At 36.5% G+C, this 18,309-nt stretch overlaps 2 protein-coding genes across 3 annotated transcripts in view; one reads left to right on the top strand and one right to left on the bottom strand.

Annotated features, from left to right (window-relative positions):
* GLDC (glycine decarboxylase) overlaps positions 1 to 2,669 on the top strand; it is a 50,534-nt gene extending 47,865 nt beyond the window's left edge. The window contains exons 23-25 of the mRNA XM_075020913.1: positions 84 to 256; positions 952 to 1,032; positions 2,036 to 2,669. Of these exons, the coding sequence (XP_074877014.1) occupies positions 84 to 256; positions 952 to 1,032; positions 2,036 to 2,179 (398 nt within the window). The 3' untranslated portion in view covers positions 2,180 to 2,669. The remainder of the gene's footprint in view (positions 1 to 83; positions 257 to 951; positions 1,033 to 2,035) is intronic.
* Positions 2,670 to 4,727: 2,058 nt separating this feature from the next.
* Positions 4,728 to 18,309, bottom strand: part of UHRF2 (ubiquitin like with PHD and ring finger domains 2) — a 93,789-nt gene continuing 80,207 nt past the window's right edge. The window contains exons 10-16 of one of the 2 annotated variants that reach the window (XM_075020914.1): positions 13,997 to 14,103; positions 11,828 to 11,990; positions 10,960 to 11,097; positions 10,020 to 10,143; positions 9,450 to 9,613; positions 7,394 to 7,492; positions 4,728 to 5,838 (exon numbers count right to left, since the gene is read on the bottom strand). In XM_075020914.1, coding sequence (XP_074877015.1) covers positions 5,692 to 5,838; positions 7,394 to 7,492; positions 9,450 to 9,613; positions 10,020 to 10,143; positions 10,960 to 11,097; positions 11,828 to 11,990; positions 13,997 to 14,103 — 942 coding nt within the window. In that variant the 3' untranslated portion in view covers positions 4,728 to 5,691. The remainder of the gene's footprint in view (positions 5,839 to 7,393; positions 7,493 to 9,449; positions 9,614 to 10,019; positions 10,144 to 10,959; positions 11,098 to 11,827; positions 11,991 to 13,996; positions 14,104 to 18,309) is intronic. The other variant, XM_075020916.1, reaches the window with a different exon arrangement.

The following is an 18,309-nucleotide window of genomic DNA, read 5'->3' as shown; positions in this document are numbered from 1 at the left end:
CTGCATTTGTGAATCAATTGCTAGCTAATGCATATATTAACTCATAACCTATTGTCAGTGACTGATGATTTCTTCTTTATCAGGTTTTCATGCTCCAACCATGTCCTGGCCAGTGGCAGGGACACTTATGATTGAACCAACAGAGTCTGAAGACAAGGCAGAGCTGGACAGATTCTGTGATGCAATGATCAGTATTCGACAGGAAATTGCTGAAATAGAGGAGGGCAGGATGGACCCCCAAATTAACCCACTAAAGGTAAGATGGCATGTAGAGCAAGTTACCAGCATCAGCTTAACCCTTGAGACTTACTTGAGACTACATAAGCCTGCTTCTGGTCTTTCAGTACTTAAAAATAATTATGTGCAACAGTGAACACATGAATTTCTTGAAATTTGGCTTTTTTAGAAACCTTAAACTTTTTCAAAATTTGAATTTTGACTGTTTCAAGTCAGAAGTCTGGCCTTTGTTGAGAGAGCAGAGAAAGTTATTTATGCAAGCATATGACCTATAATTTTTGAGGCCATCTCAAAGTAATGGAGATGCTTATTTATCTGGTTTAAGAAGGGAAATGGAATGACCTTAAAACTAACAGTAAAATAAAGATTGAATGAATTATTTTAGCAACTGCAGCATGGAATTGCTATAGGCTCAAGATCTGTTCAATTCTTGTAATGCTGTATTAACTTTTTAAATATTGGGGGGATTTAGTGAAAAATTGGAACCATGTTCAAACCTTGGGTAGTATCTTCAGGCAAACTGGAAGAAACCCAGATACTAAGTCGCTTTCTGTTTTAAATCTGCCTTTTTTTCCCAGATGAATGGTATTCTCAAGAGACTCTCTAGACAGCAGTTATTTGTATGTAGTAATATGAACTTGAAAGAGGGTTCACACTGGTATGTTCAACTGAATTTAGTGATTTCATGTCCTAAAGATGTCTTTTTGCTTGTAGATGTCACCACATACTCTGAACTGTGTCACTTCTTCCAAGTGGGATCGTCCTTATTCCAGAGAAGTAGCAGCATTCCCACTGGTGAGTAAATAATTGGATCCTAGTGGTGTGGTAATACATAAATGCGCTTTCTGCTCTGTGGTTTTCTGGTCAGTTGGAGATGAAAAATGTGGTAAGAATAAAAACTTCAGAGCCATTTTTACTGTTGCTCAATTTTTATGTGTGTAAGCTCTACAGTAGTTCCATTAGTTTTGTTTTTCAAGACAAGGAGAAAAGATCTTAAAAAAAATATCTCTACACATGAAGTGCAAACTCGGTCTTCTAAATCTCAGCACTTCAATATTGGATATTCCTATTGGAAACAGCCCGTTCAGTTCTGACATACTGCACCAGGGGCTCCCAAAACAGAGTCCCATATCCTGACGTTCAAAGCTGTGCTCCAAAGAACTTAGATGAGGGTTTGACAAGATGCATGGCCAGCATGGGGCAAGCCACACCAATGTGAGTCTGCTACAATTAAAAGTCAAATTGGAGCTGGATACATAAGACTTCTTCAGAGCACTCCATAAAATTGCTTCCACAATCTTAACAGCTAAATATATGTGTAACTAACTTTTCTCACCTAAAACTGAACTGCATCTATTTTATTGCTTCGTGCTGTTTCAAAGAGGAAGAATTTAACTGCACCTGTGAAGTTTGCCACCTTGTTTTATATGTTATATTACAACTATCTTGAACAGCACAGGTCTTGGTAGTCTCCTCCACTTTTCCTTGGTTCCTATCTGTGAACCAGTTATTCAAAGGGTCATAGTTTTCTTTTATCCTACAACAACTGCTTCTTTGCAAGCATTTGTTAGAGGACATGGTTATACATTTTTGAAAATCTAAATATTCTTTTGACTGCCAACTCTATTATACATGCTTGTTAACTTTCAGGGACTGCAAATAGATTTGAAGTATGACTTCACTTTAAAAAATCCACTTTTCTAGCATTTGTCATTCTTAAAACTTCTAATGTCTATTACAATTACATAGATTTGCTTGGTAGAAAAATTAAAATAGTTGTTTTTTCTTCTGTACTTAGCCATTTGTGAAGCCTGAAAGCAAGTTTTGGCCCACAATTGCTCGCATTGATGACATATATGGAGATCAACATCTGGTTTGTACCTGCCCACCAATGGAAGCCTATGAATCTCCCTTTTCTGAACAGAAGAGAGCATCTTCATAAGACTGCTTCCAGCTGCCTGGATTACTGAGTCCATCAGGATGGCCTTTTCCTCCCAGACCTGATAGGGGATTTATATACTGTGTATATTTTGGATAATCACCATGTTTGTTAATTGAATCACTGCTCAGTTAAAATGTAAATACAATCATATGTTAGGTGTGAACAAAATGTGATTGTTCCAGAGCAGTTGCTGTTGAAGTTGCCTTGATTCAGTATTTTCTCTGTTTTGTGCTAAAGTTTTAACAATTAACACCCAATTTGCTAAGTGCCATGGAAGATATGGTTAAAAAAAGTAGAAAAGGTACAGATGCATAAGGCAATAGTAATGAATATTAACTGCAGGAGTAATTGTTTATATTTTGTAAAAAAAGATGAAGTAGATTGTTTAATTTACTTTTCATATTACCACTAGCATTGCTACTGTTAATATTTCATGCTGTTTTTTTTACCTACCAATGTTAGTACTCTAATAAAATTGGTCAGAATTTTGTGTTGTCATGTTCTGGATTTCAGTTTTTCAGCTGGATTTATCCAACAGTGCGGTATGAAATTATGAAGCTAAAGTTCTGATTTGTCAGAATTGCCACAGCAGTTAACAGCTTCCACATAAAGCAAAATACTGGCAGAGATTAATATTGAAATAAATGTCTGATTTTTTTTTAATGAGCTAGAATGATCAGTTTTATGGAGCAGTGACAAACTTAACTTTTTTCTATATCACATCAATTTCCCCTTGTAGTTCCATCTAATCCTCTCCTCTTATTCCAGAGAAGGCATGAAACACCTTTTCTAACAGACTGTGAACTGCTAAGGTATAAATTAGATCTTGTCTAACAAAGTGTTCTCCTTCCACAGTTTCTCAGATCTCTTGTTTTGGATACTGGCTTTGGTTTATACAATACACTCAACTTGGCCTGCTTTGTCTTTTAAGTCTACAGCTTGTGTAAAAACTGATTCACAGCTTTAGCTCTAGCCCTCCAAGAATACCTACAGCACCCTGAGACCAAAGCCCTACTGCTACACACAAAGCCACACTCAGTTACTTAGTAACCAGAACACAGACCTTAAAACAGGAGCCTCTTCTAATCTGTTCCCAGTCAAATTTACATAAAACTGATCCTCTCACCAATTACACAGACAGACATCTAAATACATAGTGAAGAAAATTAGAATTTTATACTCTGGAACTTACTTACTATTGAAAAGGGCATCTTTCAGTAGCTACTGATACAGCACTAAGGGCATCAGGAATTGTGAAAAAACACTGCAGACTTACAGTGTGAGGAAAGTAGGGTCTTTTTGTGTTGCCACTCTAACTCCACAAAGTTTTGTCAAGCTACTTTAGTGTTTGTTAAAGGCAGTTCCATGTTGTTTGATTGTGTCTGTCACTGAGAAGTTGTATTAAAAAATTGGTTTACATATATTTGTATTAAGCAGAGAACTTCCGATTGTTGACCTCAAACCGACAAATTTATCTCATCAATTAATTGTTAAAAGCTATCAAATGGAAAAAAACCCATTAAATGGTATAAAATATTTCACAGCACTCAACTATCAGGTAAAAGGCCACAAGTCTTAAGTGCTTACTGCACAGATGCAATGATTGTTACAAAGGTAAAATTACATCTGTTTTCCCCATAAAATACTGACCCGTTTTGTAAAACATAGAAGTTCAACAGGATATAAGAATCTGTCTACAACTCTTTTAAACTGTATGCTTAACACTAATTAATACCAATTCACCTACTGAACAGAGGCTGAACCCTCATTCTAGTAAGCACAGAAAAAGCTGATGCATTAAATCTTTCAAAACTGTTCAGCAGCACCTGTTTTTTTGATATGTGACTAGAGAGACAGTACCAGCATTATGTATTTTGGATGCAACTGAAATCCTAAGTAGAATGGGGTGGGGGGAGTGGGTAGAGAAAGAAGTTATTTACTTCGGATGAAGTGAATAAGCCATTAAGCTAATTTTGAGCCACAAAAAACAGCACTGCCATGTGCATCTCAAGGACCGGTTCATTACCACTCCAGGCTAAAGGCAAGATCTAAAATTACTGAGAACAACCTACATACTTCCATATATACTTCTATATATGCCTACTTTGCAGGCTACGGGCTGTCAGCGCAGCCCCATGCCTATGGTGGGAATCTCTGACTGATGGCTGTGCAGAGCACCCACAGCTCCCAGCTGCACCAGGCTGGCTCTGGCAGCAACCACCGCCAACACCAGTGGGGTAGGACGGGCTCTGACTCTGGTACAGGGATTGAGCACTGACAAGCTTCCTTTAAATGCTCAGTAGAGACCAGAGTAGCTACATGACAGCCACTGCTATAGAGTATGTGTGAGCCCATGGATATCGGTGCCAGGTGGTTGGGTTTTTTTTCTTAATATTTTTTTTTCCTGAGAAATGAGTTAAGGAATATAAACCCGCATGTCTGAAAAATAAGCAGCCCACCTAAAGACAGCATTTAGTAAACTGAAAAAAATTCTTTAAAAATGTTATGATCTAAATAAGTGGATAATAGTAACAACAGAATTAGCAACTTTTCTGAATCATAAAATATTTAATAAGGTATATTTGGGGGGGGGATATATTGTATATAAAATTTCAGATCACAATATGAAGCGATTTGAACCCTCTCCAAGCTAGCACTGCCTTCAATGCCGTGTAGATGTATTGCCACTGATACAAGACCTACTAAAAGCATACAGCTTAACTAATACAGAAGTGGCTTTTTTATATGAAATATTTTTTACACAACTAGAGTGTCTTGAATACCCTCTTTAAGTGCAAAAAACACAGATCACTTTACACTAATGCAGCAACAATGCATTCATATTGTTCTCATTAGTCATTAGTAGTCAACTTGCATAAGATACAAGAAAAGCACAATGAAGCTCACAAAAATAGACTAAAAATCAGCCAGTTCTTGCAAAAAAATACAGCATAATAGAAGAAAAAGACAAAAAAGGATTATGCACACCACAGAATCTGCTGTTCTTTAATCCAGCTGGCTTAAGTGCTGTTTCTGTTTTTTTGCTGTTTTTTTGTGGGTTTTTGTTTTGGTTTGGGGTTCTTTTTGTAAATCAAACCACATGGACCAGGCACAACTAATATTCAGGAGGCAGTGTGTAGCTAAAACTTCACTAACTTTTTGTCATCCCCACAATTTATTTTCCTCTGTCCTGAGGTAGTTACAAAAAAACAAATCATAAATTAAGCATCAGCTAGGCCAGTAAGAGCTGAGGCTTTTCTTTTTTTTTTTTTTCTCCTTTAAAAACTATTTGTTAACTGGCCAAAACTACCCTTGATGTTAAAAGACAGCTGAGAATTAGAGTTCTCACTACACCAAAAAGATGGCTATTAGGGGAAGAGGGTTAGCTGCTTCAAAATGTGACAATATATTGAGTCCCATCAAGCTGGCTGGTCCACTGTTGAATTTCCCATATTTATTCTCCTTTACTGTCTATAAAGTCACTGGGAGAAGTACGGAAGGATCTGAGCACATCATCGTCCTTTACTGTAACCAGGGAAGAACTGGTCCAGTAGTGTCTGCAGTATCTTGTTGGGAACCATGGTGTAGCCTTTTCCCAGGTCATAGCGGCAGGCAGGGCAGGTGAAGACTTCAGCTCTGAAGGAACGCTGTAAACAACTCTAGGACACACAAAGACAGAGAAGTGAATTATGAGAACTTTGTTTTAGACTGACAGCTTAACCCAGCAAAAACCAAGGAATCACTATAAACCAAAGATGTAATCTATCTGCTGTACTACCAGAAAAAAGAAAGTCATTATGAAGTTCTCTGGTGCTCACCTGTGTCTCTATGTCTAAAATGTCCTAACAAAGGAACTCTGCTCTGGGCTGGGATGTGAAACATCGAGCTTGGGAGGAATTAAGTCACTACTGAGATTTCCCCTTCATTTCCACTAGTGCCTTCCTGGGAATCACAGCCATGTCTGCAGCTTCATTCTAGCTTCACGGTTAGATTGCTACAGTTTTCTAGACCTTCATTTCAAGAGGAAGGTGAGTACACCAGGTATATTGTTTAAATAATCTCCATCTATCTCATTGGAGGAGATTCAGTTAAGCCTTAAAGACATATGTGGAATAATACAATCTCTAACACATTAGCTTCTATGCTGCCCTTCTTATTATGTTACCACAGGCTGCAGATAGCCCAAGCACATAAGCCGAGTATCAGAAATTTATCAGGGCAGATCTGTGCCCAAACAGCAATAGCAGCTTACTATCAAACTATTCCTTACAACTTTAACTGGATGTTATTTTGTATTTGCAAATATTTACTGACATCTTCAAATTCTGTGCTTTGTGAGTTGATTGCCATTCAGCTTTCTCTTCTCCATGGTTTTCCAATTTCCACAATTCTGAATATTAACCCCTTCATAATACTTTTTGGTTTTTAAGAAGCCATAATCATTCTATGTATGCAGGCCATCCATAACAATACAGCAATTTTTACTGGAGTGATACGTATCTTTTTGAACTTGCATTATCAGATATTGTTCTAGGATGATAACAGTCTGAGTCCTTTTAGGCTCTTAGGAAGAAATGCTAGGTATGGCAGGCACAGTTGAAATACGTACAATTCAGCACAGGATTCTGTACACACCTGTGTTACAGAAGTTAACTCTAGTACAAATTCGATTCCAAACTCCTTACATTATATCCAACTGATCAAGATTTTAAGATACACGAGTTATAAATTGACTCCTGTGGCCCTCCTACCAAACATAAACAATGCCAAGAATAACAAGGTAACATAATTTACTCCAAATAAGCCCAAATAATTTTCTTGTATTTACCCTGCATCCTTTCAACAACTCTTAAGTGTTACACAATTATAAAATCTGGTTTTATTCCTTACCTATGTAAAATTAAATTAGTGTTACTGTACCAACATCTAGCTCTTGGACCAAATCAATTTCTAGTGTAATTCTACTGATCACAAAGGAATGACAGCAATGGTAAACTTCATTCATTATGTCTACCAGGAACTATACTAAACATACTTCCACTCTTTATTACATAAAATTAAGGTTACACAGCAATCACTGAATGCAAACTTGTTGCATGTTTTTGCTCAGAATGTTAGGCAATAATTATTGTCTTTCTAAAATACATATGGCTTTGATGACTGCTGTCTCAGAGCCAAGAAAACAGCCCAGAGCATGACCAAGTTCATTCTTACTTTACAGACGTTGTGGAGGCACTCTGTTGTCACTGGCTGGTAAACCAGCTCCTGGCAGCAGACACACATAAAGGATTGTTCCAGTTTCTTCAGAAAATTCTAGCGTAGGGCAAAGGAATAAAAAAGACAAACTCTATTACAATTCTCATGAATGCCACTTATTACAGAAAGATGATGAACTTCCAGAAGTTAAGTCCTCCGTGCCCATGAGTACAGCTTTCTAAAAGTAATCGGGAAGCAGGTCCATAGCTGTTTAATTTTCCTGCTTTTCCACAAATCAGAGAACTAATGTTTTAAAGATTATTTACTTGTTTGTATGAGTACTGTTATAAACAAAATGAAACAGACTGGAGGGCCCCTCATGACTGTTAGCGTAGGTCAGAAAATTCAGTAGTTCTGTTTAGTGACTGCTGCTAGAAATTTGCATGTCCCTGAAAGATCTCTGCTTCTCTGCCAAGGGAATTACTTCTGCTAAGAAAGCCACTTCTGCACCTGCTCCTGTGCTTATGGGTTATGGCTACCTTAATGGCTTCTTCTCTCCTCAGGTCAAATTCTCTGCAGTGTGTAACTCAGCCTCCCTGGTTTCTAAAGTTTCTCAGGGCATCTCTGAGGAATCTCAAGATACATTCATATCAGGTGTTTTACACAGACAAGCAAGCTTATCTCTGGCATGTCAGTGATCTCCAAGTATCTCAAGAATACAAGCTTGGGTATAGAAAAAAAAAGCAAATCTATGCGTAATCAAAATACAGTTCTTTGTGATAATTTTTAAAATACCAGATTTATCATAAACCACATTTTATTTAGTTAAAAGGGAAGGTGGTTGTTTCAAGAAGTTAGGTTTACATTTTCACAGTAGCGACCCAAAACTACCAGTGATTCCTGTTGCCTTTAGGGGCAACCAAACGGAAATCTTACCAAAATCATGGGTAGGAATCTGTAGAAAAGTGACTTCTCAGCCACATTTAAATTACTGCTTTCTCCTTTTCACAAACACGTATCTCTATTGCCTGTCATCATGCACAATTGTAAGAGCTTAAATTCCTTCTAGTCATTACAGACACTGGACAGAAGACAGATAACAGCGAATAACTTTACACATTTCCTACACAAAGACAACTGCAGCAGCATTACAGCAAAAACTAGTACTGTAAGTGGAAAAACAGGGAGTTATAGATGCTTCTTCTGTTACAGAAGCACCGTAAAAAGCCACTGGTAATTCTCAAATAAACTAAATATGTATGTCCATTTTTAGATACCCATTTTCCAAATAATGGTTTGGTTTTCACTGAGTTGAGTTTTATCAAGTTATTTTAACTTCTTAGTGCCTTGATTTCTTCTGCAAAACAGCTAAAATAACTATGAACTTGACACTGGTAAGACTAATTATCTCTGAAAGACATAGTATTTCAGGACATACTCCTTTTGTGGACTTTTTTATAGTAGTGTCTATAGTCTCTTCAATCTTAAGCTATTCTTGCTATCTTCTTGACATTTAGGGGGAGGAAAGTATTTTCTCTCTTACTCAAGTTTCACTCTCTACAGAGTGGGATAATCTAGATTGGATGAAAATATTTTAATTTCATATCTAAATTTGAAGATAACAGTACTTTTATCTTCTTAAACAAAGCAAGTAAGCTGTATTTTCCATCATAAAGTTATTTTCTGTCTCAACAGAAAGGAATGACTAGAACCACCTTTCTTTATGTTTGATTCCTCACATCAGCACAGCACAAAAATACATGTATAATTTCAGAGAAAACATGCTCACTTCAAAAATGAAAACAAAAAAAAAAGCCACTTCTAACTCCAAAATGCTTTTTTGAGCGAGAAAAGATCTCTACTATGCAGGTGTAAACTGAGCCATCAATAGCAAATTGTACAAGTGAGGATTATTTTCTTGAAATCAAAGTCTTACAAGTAAAAATAATGCCAGACACAGTCTGTATTCAGCAAAAGTTCAACAAGCACATTAGGTTTTAAGAGAGACTCAAGATTTCACCTAACAGTCTAAAGAAAAGGTAAACATTAAAAACTGTGCATGCAGCAAACATACTGGTCCTTCCTTAAGTGATGCAAGTACTTCATCCCACAGTTTCTGGTTCATACAGTCTTCTCTAATCAGCCATTGCTGCTCTTGGGTCAGCTGGAAAGCCTCTCCTTTCCCTCCATCCCCCATCCTCATGGCTTTGGGTGTATTCGTAGGTTCCTCTATACCTGCTTAAGATTATGACCATCAGACAGAGTAACGACAGAGTGTTAGTCTAAACTAATAAAAGGGGAAGACAAAACTGTTTCTAGATGGCTAAAACATGGATTACACCCATGAAATGTAGCAATCAAATCCCTACTCCAGCTCATACTGTTCAGCATTGTTCTGGACTGCAGCACACAGTTGCACAGAAGACTTCATTTTACTACGGAGCTTAAGAGGAAAAAAAAACCCGCAAGAGTAGTAAATAAGGTAATATCCCTACACTACTACTTAATTACAGAGCATGTACTTATCAATTTACATTAGTATTCCAAATAACTTCAGACTTCCACAAAGTTTTCATGCTACTGGCTTAATGAACGTAATATGACAGACTTCACTGATAAATGCTAAAAAAGTAAAAAGAAATACCATCATCAATTGTCCTTTTCTGGTTTCCATTACTCTGGCTGGTTGGCTCCTGTTTCACAGTTTGCTTTTTAACCTTATCTTTCTTCTCCTTACTAGCCATGGCTTCCAAATAACCTTCTGGATACTGAAATAAAAAAGCATAGAGTTAAAACAAAACCCACTGGCATACAGGAATTCCCAAATACCAACAAGACTAATTTCTAAAAGACTTTAAAACCTCGTGATTACATATTGAAATAACTTACAAAATAATTTTTAAATTCCTACATGATGCAGAAAACATTTAAATTAGTATCTATTATTAAGAAAGTATAGTAAAGTCAAAGAATCTAATTCAGACTCCATTGTATTAAAAGGAACCTGAGATCCCGATCTATGCCCTTACAACTACACAAATCAGTTAGGCAAAGTTTAAGATGATGGTATGCTGTAAGATACACCATTGCCTTGCTGAGAAAAGAAACGGCATGTTAATTCTTTCCATCTTTCATGGGTTCTGCAATGTCCAGGTCCTCATGGGTCAGTTTATTTCTGCGCCTGAAATACACTATCTATACAAAATCCACAGTCACATGGAGAGAAAAATACATAAAAATGCACAGGTTTTTTGATTTCTCAGACTCAGCTATAACAATAGTTGCTTGTAATTCTTTCCAGCCTAAGGATCACAAAACTGGATTCAAACTCTTTAATTTTCCAGTTCACATATGCAAAGCAATTCACTGTTAAGGCTGAAAGGTTCATCCACCCTTCCTTCTACTGTGCCACTATTACAGGATTCTTTCAGTCTGCAGATAATCTGTAGTGGGTTTTGGCATTAGATCCTGTCACGGTGAAGTACAAGAAAAAAACCCAGGGCTTTAATTTAACTGATTTCTATTTCTGGAATTCGTTTACTGGAACTGAGAATAAAACCAACTCTGCAAGTCCTGATTCGAACCTGTACACTCAGACCCAGTTTCTTTGACCGCTCCATTCCTTCTGAAGTCCAAGGTGCAGGCTCAACATCATCTCTCCTCAGAAGATAACGCCAAACTAAAAATCCACATTTGCCAATTTCTGGCCAATATTTCACCACCTAAAGAACAATATAAAACTTCTGCCATTATTTCATCACAAGCCAAACACATGCATGTAGTCATACTTTAATTATTCAAGAAGAAATGAGAAGACTAAGTTATACATTACTATTGTACAGCAGCTCTTCCCTCAGGTAAAAAATTTTTGAATTTTTGATAAATACAGTGCTCTTAAAAGGCACACACCTTTATATCAGATGCTGAGAAGTCATTAAACGCACAAAAAGCTAGGATATAGTTGGAAGAAGTGAGGAAATAATTAGATTTCCAGGGATGAATATGCACATAATATGTCTGCTCAGTATATATATAAACCATATATACCTACTAGACCAAGCTAACATAATGAACAGTAGTATTTCTACTACCACTGCCTGATTTGACCCAGGATTGAAAACCCTTCAGAATCAGACTCAAACCAAACCATGGATCTCAGAATGGAAGAAATAATATGGTTTATAATATGCTTTGTATGTGGTCAGTAAGCACTTATAAATAGATTACATATTTAATTTTATATATCCTATTATGGATTATGTTCTATTATCACTGCTCTGAATAACTTCATTTCAGTTCTTTGCAGAATAAGCTAAGGCTAAAAAGCTATCATACAGAAAAAGGAATTATTTCTTTTAAGTAATAATGAAGAATTTGCAATGTAACACACATGAGACTTTTTAAAACAGCTGAAGAAAAATGTTATGTTGCACTTAGTAGAAATCAGAATACCTTGTAAATGCCATCATATCTGTTGCCTTCCTCTGGGGCATATTTGCTGATTCGCCGTCCTTTTGAACTGCGCACTACTCTGACTGGCTTACCAGCTCTCCAGTTCTTAGACTCTGCTCCATTTTTGTCATCCAGTGGGGCATCACAGTTAAGGGCCAATGCCCTAGAAAGAGAGTCAAAACCTTCATAAACTAGATTGCTTCACACAACAGATTTTTGAGAATTAATGTAATTAAGTCATATCTATTTTCCTTATCTAATTACACTTTATCAAGCAGCATAGAACTTTTCAGTATATTCTTTAAGAACTGCAGATGGTAAGGAAAAAATATGGGCACACAGAATAGTTTGTTGTCAAGATTCCAGATGAAAACTCAGCTGATATTGCTAAATAAAACAAACCAATCCTTTTAGATTTAATAATCTTCATTTGTAAAAATAAGCCATCCCTAAATAGCATTGAGGGAATTAAAAGAAAATTGTAACAAAAGGCAAACTTCTATCGCTATTCCCCATTAACTGCAGATTTTAAGGCTTTTTAAGTTGTGTATGCAGAAGTAATGAATATGATGAAAAACACTACAGAGAAAAAAGTACATAGTAATCATCCAAAAAACTCCAAGTAACTGAAATGTCTCACATAATACATAAACTGCCTCACAGCAGGAGTTAAATAATGGTAGCCAACTCAAGGACGAGCAAACCCCTTTATCCACTAACGACACAAAGACCCTTTTCTAGAAACCTGGAGCAAGACAGTATGAATACTTACTAGACCAAGCTGATGTAATGAACAGTATTTCTACTACCACAGCCTGATTTGACCTGGGATTGAAAACCCTTCAGCATCAGACTCGAACCAAACCATGGATCTCAGAATGGAAGAAATAATACGGTTTATAAGCAGCCATGGTATGAGTATAAAACCCACATTGTACAGAACAGTATGGGACAGGCATACAATGCCAACTTTAAAAATGTTTCTTATGTAAAAACAAAACTTAAAAAAGGAAAAATATCTGGACAAGCAAAACCAATACTGATTCAACTACAGGGAATCATCATAATCTTCATTATCAAAGTGCCTGAAAACTTGTATCAAAATCAGTAACTGAGAGCACCTTGTTACACTCCATGAGCACTAATGCCTGCAAAGCTACACGACAAGCTTTGTCAGTGCATTTCTCATTTGCCAAGAGCAGAGAAATGCTGAGACTAAGGAGTCCAGCTTTTAATTCTGTTTCCCAAAACAGGTTTGCTCTATTCACTAAATATGCTTGTAAACCTTTTACTTAAACTTACTTCCACCTTCCCTCCCTCCTTGTTCTTGTTCACATCATGTCCCCCCTCTCTCTCCCCCTCCCTTTCTCAGCAGCCAAGTCAGGCTTTTCCTCTAAGCACCACCAAAAAGCTTGAAAGAATCCCTCTCCACTCTGCTAGACAGGAGCAGATCATATCTAAAAGCAGACCTAGCAAAGAAAAGGTCTCAGTCAATATCAGCATCCCACAGTTGTTAAGTGGTAGCTGCCTAACAGGTTATGCTCTTAGAAACAGAAAAGGATGGAGATCTCTTCATTCAGGCAGGCTTTTATAAGATGTAAAAACACTTTAAGCAGATGTCTAATTAATCTTTTGGACATATATCTTCTTTTTCAAGCACCTGCTTTTGATAAAGCAACACCCTAATTCCTTGCTTTTCATAGAAAACTATGATGGAAGAAAAGGCTAGCAAAATAGGAAAGACTTCTTTTAACATGGGAAAATGAACATGTTTTCTTCCTACTTAAATTTTGTAACTTATTTACCCATTGAAGAAGAAATTTAAAAAGAAACATCCAGAACAGAAAACTTCCACCTAAGAGTTTTGACAAACTTCTCATTAAATTAAAACAGAGTCCTCTGAAGGAAACTGTAGGACAATTTCAACCAGAGACATGACTACTAGCTGCACCAGGAATACAGTAACATACTTCATTGAGGTGTGTGTTTCTTTAAATCAACAAAACATAATGCTTGATAAAATGCCTCTTAGCAGCAAGAGGCACTACTGTTTACAAAAGCAGCATGTACAAGAGTAAATGAATATTGCAAAATGTTAGTTTTAAATTAAAGCACTACAACCCAGCTATTTGTTTTGGAATACTTTTTAATTTTATCTTCAAAACTTACCTGTTCATATGTGTCAATGTCTGATCAAATGAATGTTCTCCAATCCTTTTATTGCCAGAAAGATCTCTACCCCCACTCCCAGTGTAAGTGAATTCATCTCCTCGATCCTGCGCAAGAAGATTATCCTTCATTTTAACACTCCAAAGTAAAGCAACTCAATTTACAAAAAATGTGACTTCATTTGTTCTATTTACTCAGACAGAAAAAAACTATAATCCAAAGCATGAAAAGATGTGTTTTAAATTTCAGCGTCACTGTCCTACAGTAGCTGTGCTAGCACAGCTGGATGGAACATATTGTCCAGAAAATTCTTATTAAAAAATTGCCCGCCTTAAAAAATTGGACTTTTGCATCTCTTAAAATCCTATTTTTGGGGAAAGAAAAAAAAAAGTGAGGAAGAGAACACATTTTAGCAAGTGGTTACTTGCTCGAGAGCTTTCATTTAGTTTACAAGAATATCATGTTTGTAAAATACATAATAAATACTTTGGAGGGATCACTTCACCTTGTGCAAGGGGCTAAGTGTTAATAAGTACAAACAGTTCTGCCTTATGTACAAGGCAGGTGCTTTAATGCAGTAATAATCCTAGCTCTTCTGAATTAGCAAGAGTTTAAGCTCATTTAGATTTGCATTTTGGAAGATGATACAATTCTGTAGTATACTTTCTACATAGAATTTTCTTTAAATCAAAGGAAGGTTGATAGAATCTTTTACTGTGAACCATGAAAACAGTCAAAATCTACATACACATAAGTAAAGCCAGTAATGCTGCTTTCTTTAGGAAATGTATCACAAAAATTCATATTACTCCTGGCAAATACAAGCATTTCTAGAAATATATATATTCTACAAACATAATTAATATGATATATCTTTGGAGATGCAAATTTTGCACAAAGCGTGAAGCAGTAGTTGAAGATAAATACTTAATAGGAAAATAATGTTTATATGAATTTTTATAGCAAAAATCTGAACATACTTGTATGCAGTAGTAAAATTCAGTCAATTTCTTACCACTATTAAAAGTCTGACATTATTAAGGATCCAGTGCAAGACTGTTACAGATATTTCATGACTGACAACAGCAGAAAAAGAGAAAGTTAGAAAGAGAAATGCTGGTTGAACAAGGCCATAGATTAATTATAGAAATTATTTTTATTTTATTCTGTGTAGGGAAAACCTAACAGAAATTCAGCTGCAGTATTAGAGTATTTCTCAGTCAAAATTTATCTAGACATAATAACAAGCAAGTGCTATGAAGTTAAAAAAATACTCAAAACCTAACAAAGACATACATAAACTCTGGTATTTCCTTTCTTAAAACAGTCTACTTACTCTGCTCAATGAACCTCTAAAAAATAGCAGGAATAGAATGATGTTGTATGAGGACAATATATGAAACAACTTCAAAAGTATGAAAGACCAACAAGACAAGACCTATTTAATAAGACAGCATGTAAAGTAAATAGTATAAAATCAGGTATCACAGAATTGAGCTATGTTCAATTTTTCAGTGATTGTCAAGACAAACAAAATGCGCAGATCACACAAGGATGATTGTGATAATAATATGATGAATAGGGATGGTTTGCTTGATGAATCAGGCCCGTTCAAACAAATTGCATTTTAACACTGAATAAGAAGCTTGTGCCAAGTTCAGAAAACCAGAAAGATGTGTCTTGGAAAGTCATGAATCCAGAATGATTTAGGTTTCATAACAAAGAAGAGACTGAATGCATGTTCATGGTATAGCAGAGTGGGGAAAAGTGCTAAGGCGGTTTTTTGATGTATAAGCAGAAATGAACTGAAACTGGAAGGTGATTTTTCCCTCTTTTTAGAACACAATGTTGAGACAAATATTGAAATAACACATATATAAGAATGTAAAAAAATAAAGAAAAGACAGAAACACTACATATGTGAGCAAGACGGAGAAAATTATTTACAAGACAAGACAGGTTCTTGACAAATGGTTTTGTTTACCAACTAGGTAGAACAATCTTCATTGGAAGAAAGTACTGAATAGACTTTTTTTTGGCATAACAGACAAACATAAATCAAGGACAAATCACTATAGACTTAAGCCAAAAAACCAAGTATGAAGGCATAAATGCAAACAGTATTCATAATTAACTACTGGAACACACTTCTATGAAAAATGGGTTAAATGTTAAAGGCCTAAAAACATCAAACTTCCAGTGACTTCAGAGAAAGACTGAGTGGTTCTCTGGGTGATACTCTTTAACCACAGGCAACCACATGACATTGTGCTTGAAGATAGCACAGATACAAGGCCTATGCACACATGCTCACCTCTTGAATAGATTCCACACTTGATAGGTTGATAGGTTACATTTGGTTCTCCTTAATTATCCAAGTGTTCTATGCATAAATAGGCAAAACTACATGGATTTGGGGGAAACTGGTAATCCAGGGGAAGGAAAATGGAGGAGAAATGGAACAGTTATGGAGCACAATTGTTACAGGTCAAGTAACAAGAAGAGGGCATCTTTTAATACCCCCCAGTGTAAGGAAGGGTCATTTCTGCTTTGCTTCCCAGAAGAACAACATTCACTTATTTCACATCAGACATATATATATAAAAAAAAAGGATTGCAGGGAACAAAGACACACATTTCCTAGGATTGGAGGAAAATGACAGAGATCTTGCCATATAAGGCACTGATTTGGACTGGATGAAGAGAAACTGGGAGGACATTTGAACCTCTGATATGAGAGCAACTCCTAAACAAGGGGAGGAAGAAACACCATGAGACTACGTAAGTGGTTGCAGAGACAGAAAATCTAGAATGGCAAGAGTAAGTGATGCACAGACACAGAGTTCTTAAGAGTGGAAAAAATGTGGAAATGAATACAGCCCGTGATAAGTGTAAGTAAAATGGGGATACTGGTAGTCTGGAGACCTAATGGGAGACCTATAGAACCTATTTCCATCGTGGTTATGGAGTATTACTTTGAAAGTGGAATATGCCAGGAATATTCACACAGCTTATTATTTGGTATCTTTTGATGAGTAATGACTCATTAAAACAATTTCTCAATAGCTTTGAGTTCTGAGTCTATCTACAGACAATGCAGGATCTTCCTACGACCCATACCTGTTCGACTGATAGCCTGTATGTGACAGGTAAAGGCGGAAAGCTATTTTTTTTCTCAAGAGGATCAGAAAGCAGAGCTTAAGATGCTGATACTGCTGTAAATTCTGCATTCAACAGTTCAAGAAAACATTTGGTCAAAGGAATTATTGATGTCTGTATGTTCTTTAATAAGATTTTTAAAATGTTCACTTCTTTAAAATAACTGTCAAAAAGGCTATTAAAACAATCTTATCTTTTCCCTTCTTTTCCTTCTTCCTACCTTTTACCCATTTTCTTACCTCAAAATATGTAACTCTGCCATTTCTCTTCTGCTTTCCACAGCTTAATTCAACTTTCTTGCACCAAAACATTCTTTCAACAGCTAGTAAAACCTTTGTTATTCTGTCTTCTCTTAATGCCTTCTGTATGTCTCATTTTCTTATGTTGCCTCCATAAAGTTACTTCTTAACTGTCCTGTCTAAAGCTTGATCATGTCATAGAGCAAATGAACTTCAGCCACAGGAACATTGACCCAGTAAGTATCTCATATTGGGGCATTTGAGTGGAAGATGAGCCTGAAGCTCTAGTACTATAAGCCAGTCAGCCTCAGACATACAACGTAAGCAGATGGTCAGTTTTATTAAATCACACTCCACTATTTCAATGTTGTTACATAATCAGCTGTAACTCTAACAAAGAGATAATGGAGAACAAAGAAAGTAAGATTTTGAATTCTACCTAAGTGTTCAACGACATTATTTCTATGGGTTGCTTTTATACAGCAGCTGACAGGGGCATTAGCTACTTCAATTTACTGGAATATCAGCTATCTCAAGATACCACTCAATTATTTTCGCTTTTCATTGAATTATGCTCAGATTTCAAAGTTTGGTCCCAACATATACATAAAAATTGCATTGATCAGTTAGTAAAGTACGCTATTATGAACACAAACTTCTTCTAGATGAGTGTATTGGGTTTGCGTGGCAAGGTTTTGGTAGCTGGAGGGCTACAGGGCTGCCTTCTGTGAGAAGCTGCTAGAAGCTTCCACTATGTCCGATACAGCCAATGTCAGCCACCTCCAAGACAGACCTGCCACTGGCCAAGGCCGAGCCCATCAGCGATGGTGGTAGTGCCTCTGGGATAACATATTTAAGGGGGAAAAAAAACCAAACCAGGGGAGCAGCAACAGCTGCCAGAGAGAGGAGTGAGAA

The sequence above is a fragment of the Buteo buteo genome, chromosome Z, assembly GCF_964188355.1.
Source record: "Buteo buteo chromosome Z, bButBut1.hap1.1, whole genome shotgun sequence".
NCBI classification, from domain to species: domain Eukaryota; kingdom Metazoa; phylum Chordata; class Aves; order Accipitriformes; family Accipitridae; genus Buteo; species Buteo buteo.
This window is presented reverse-complemented; position numbering and strand designations above follow the sequence as displayed.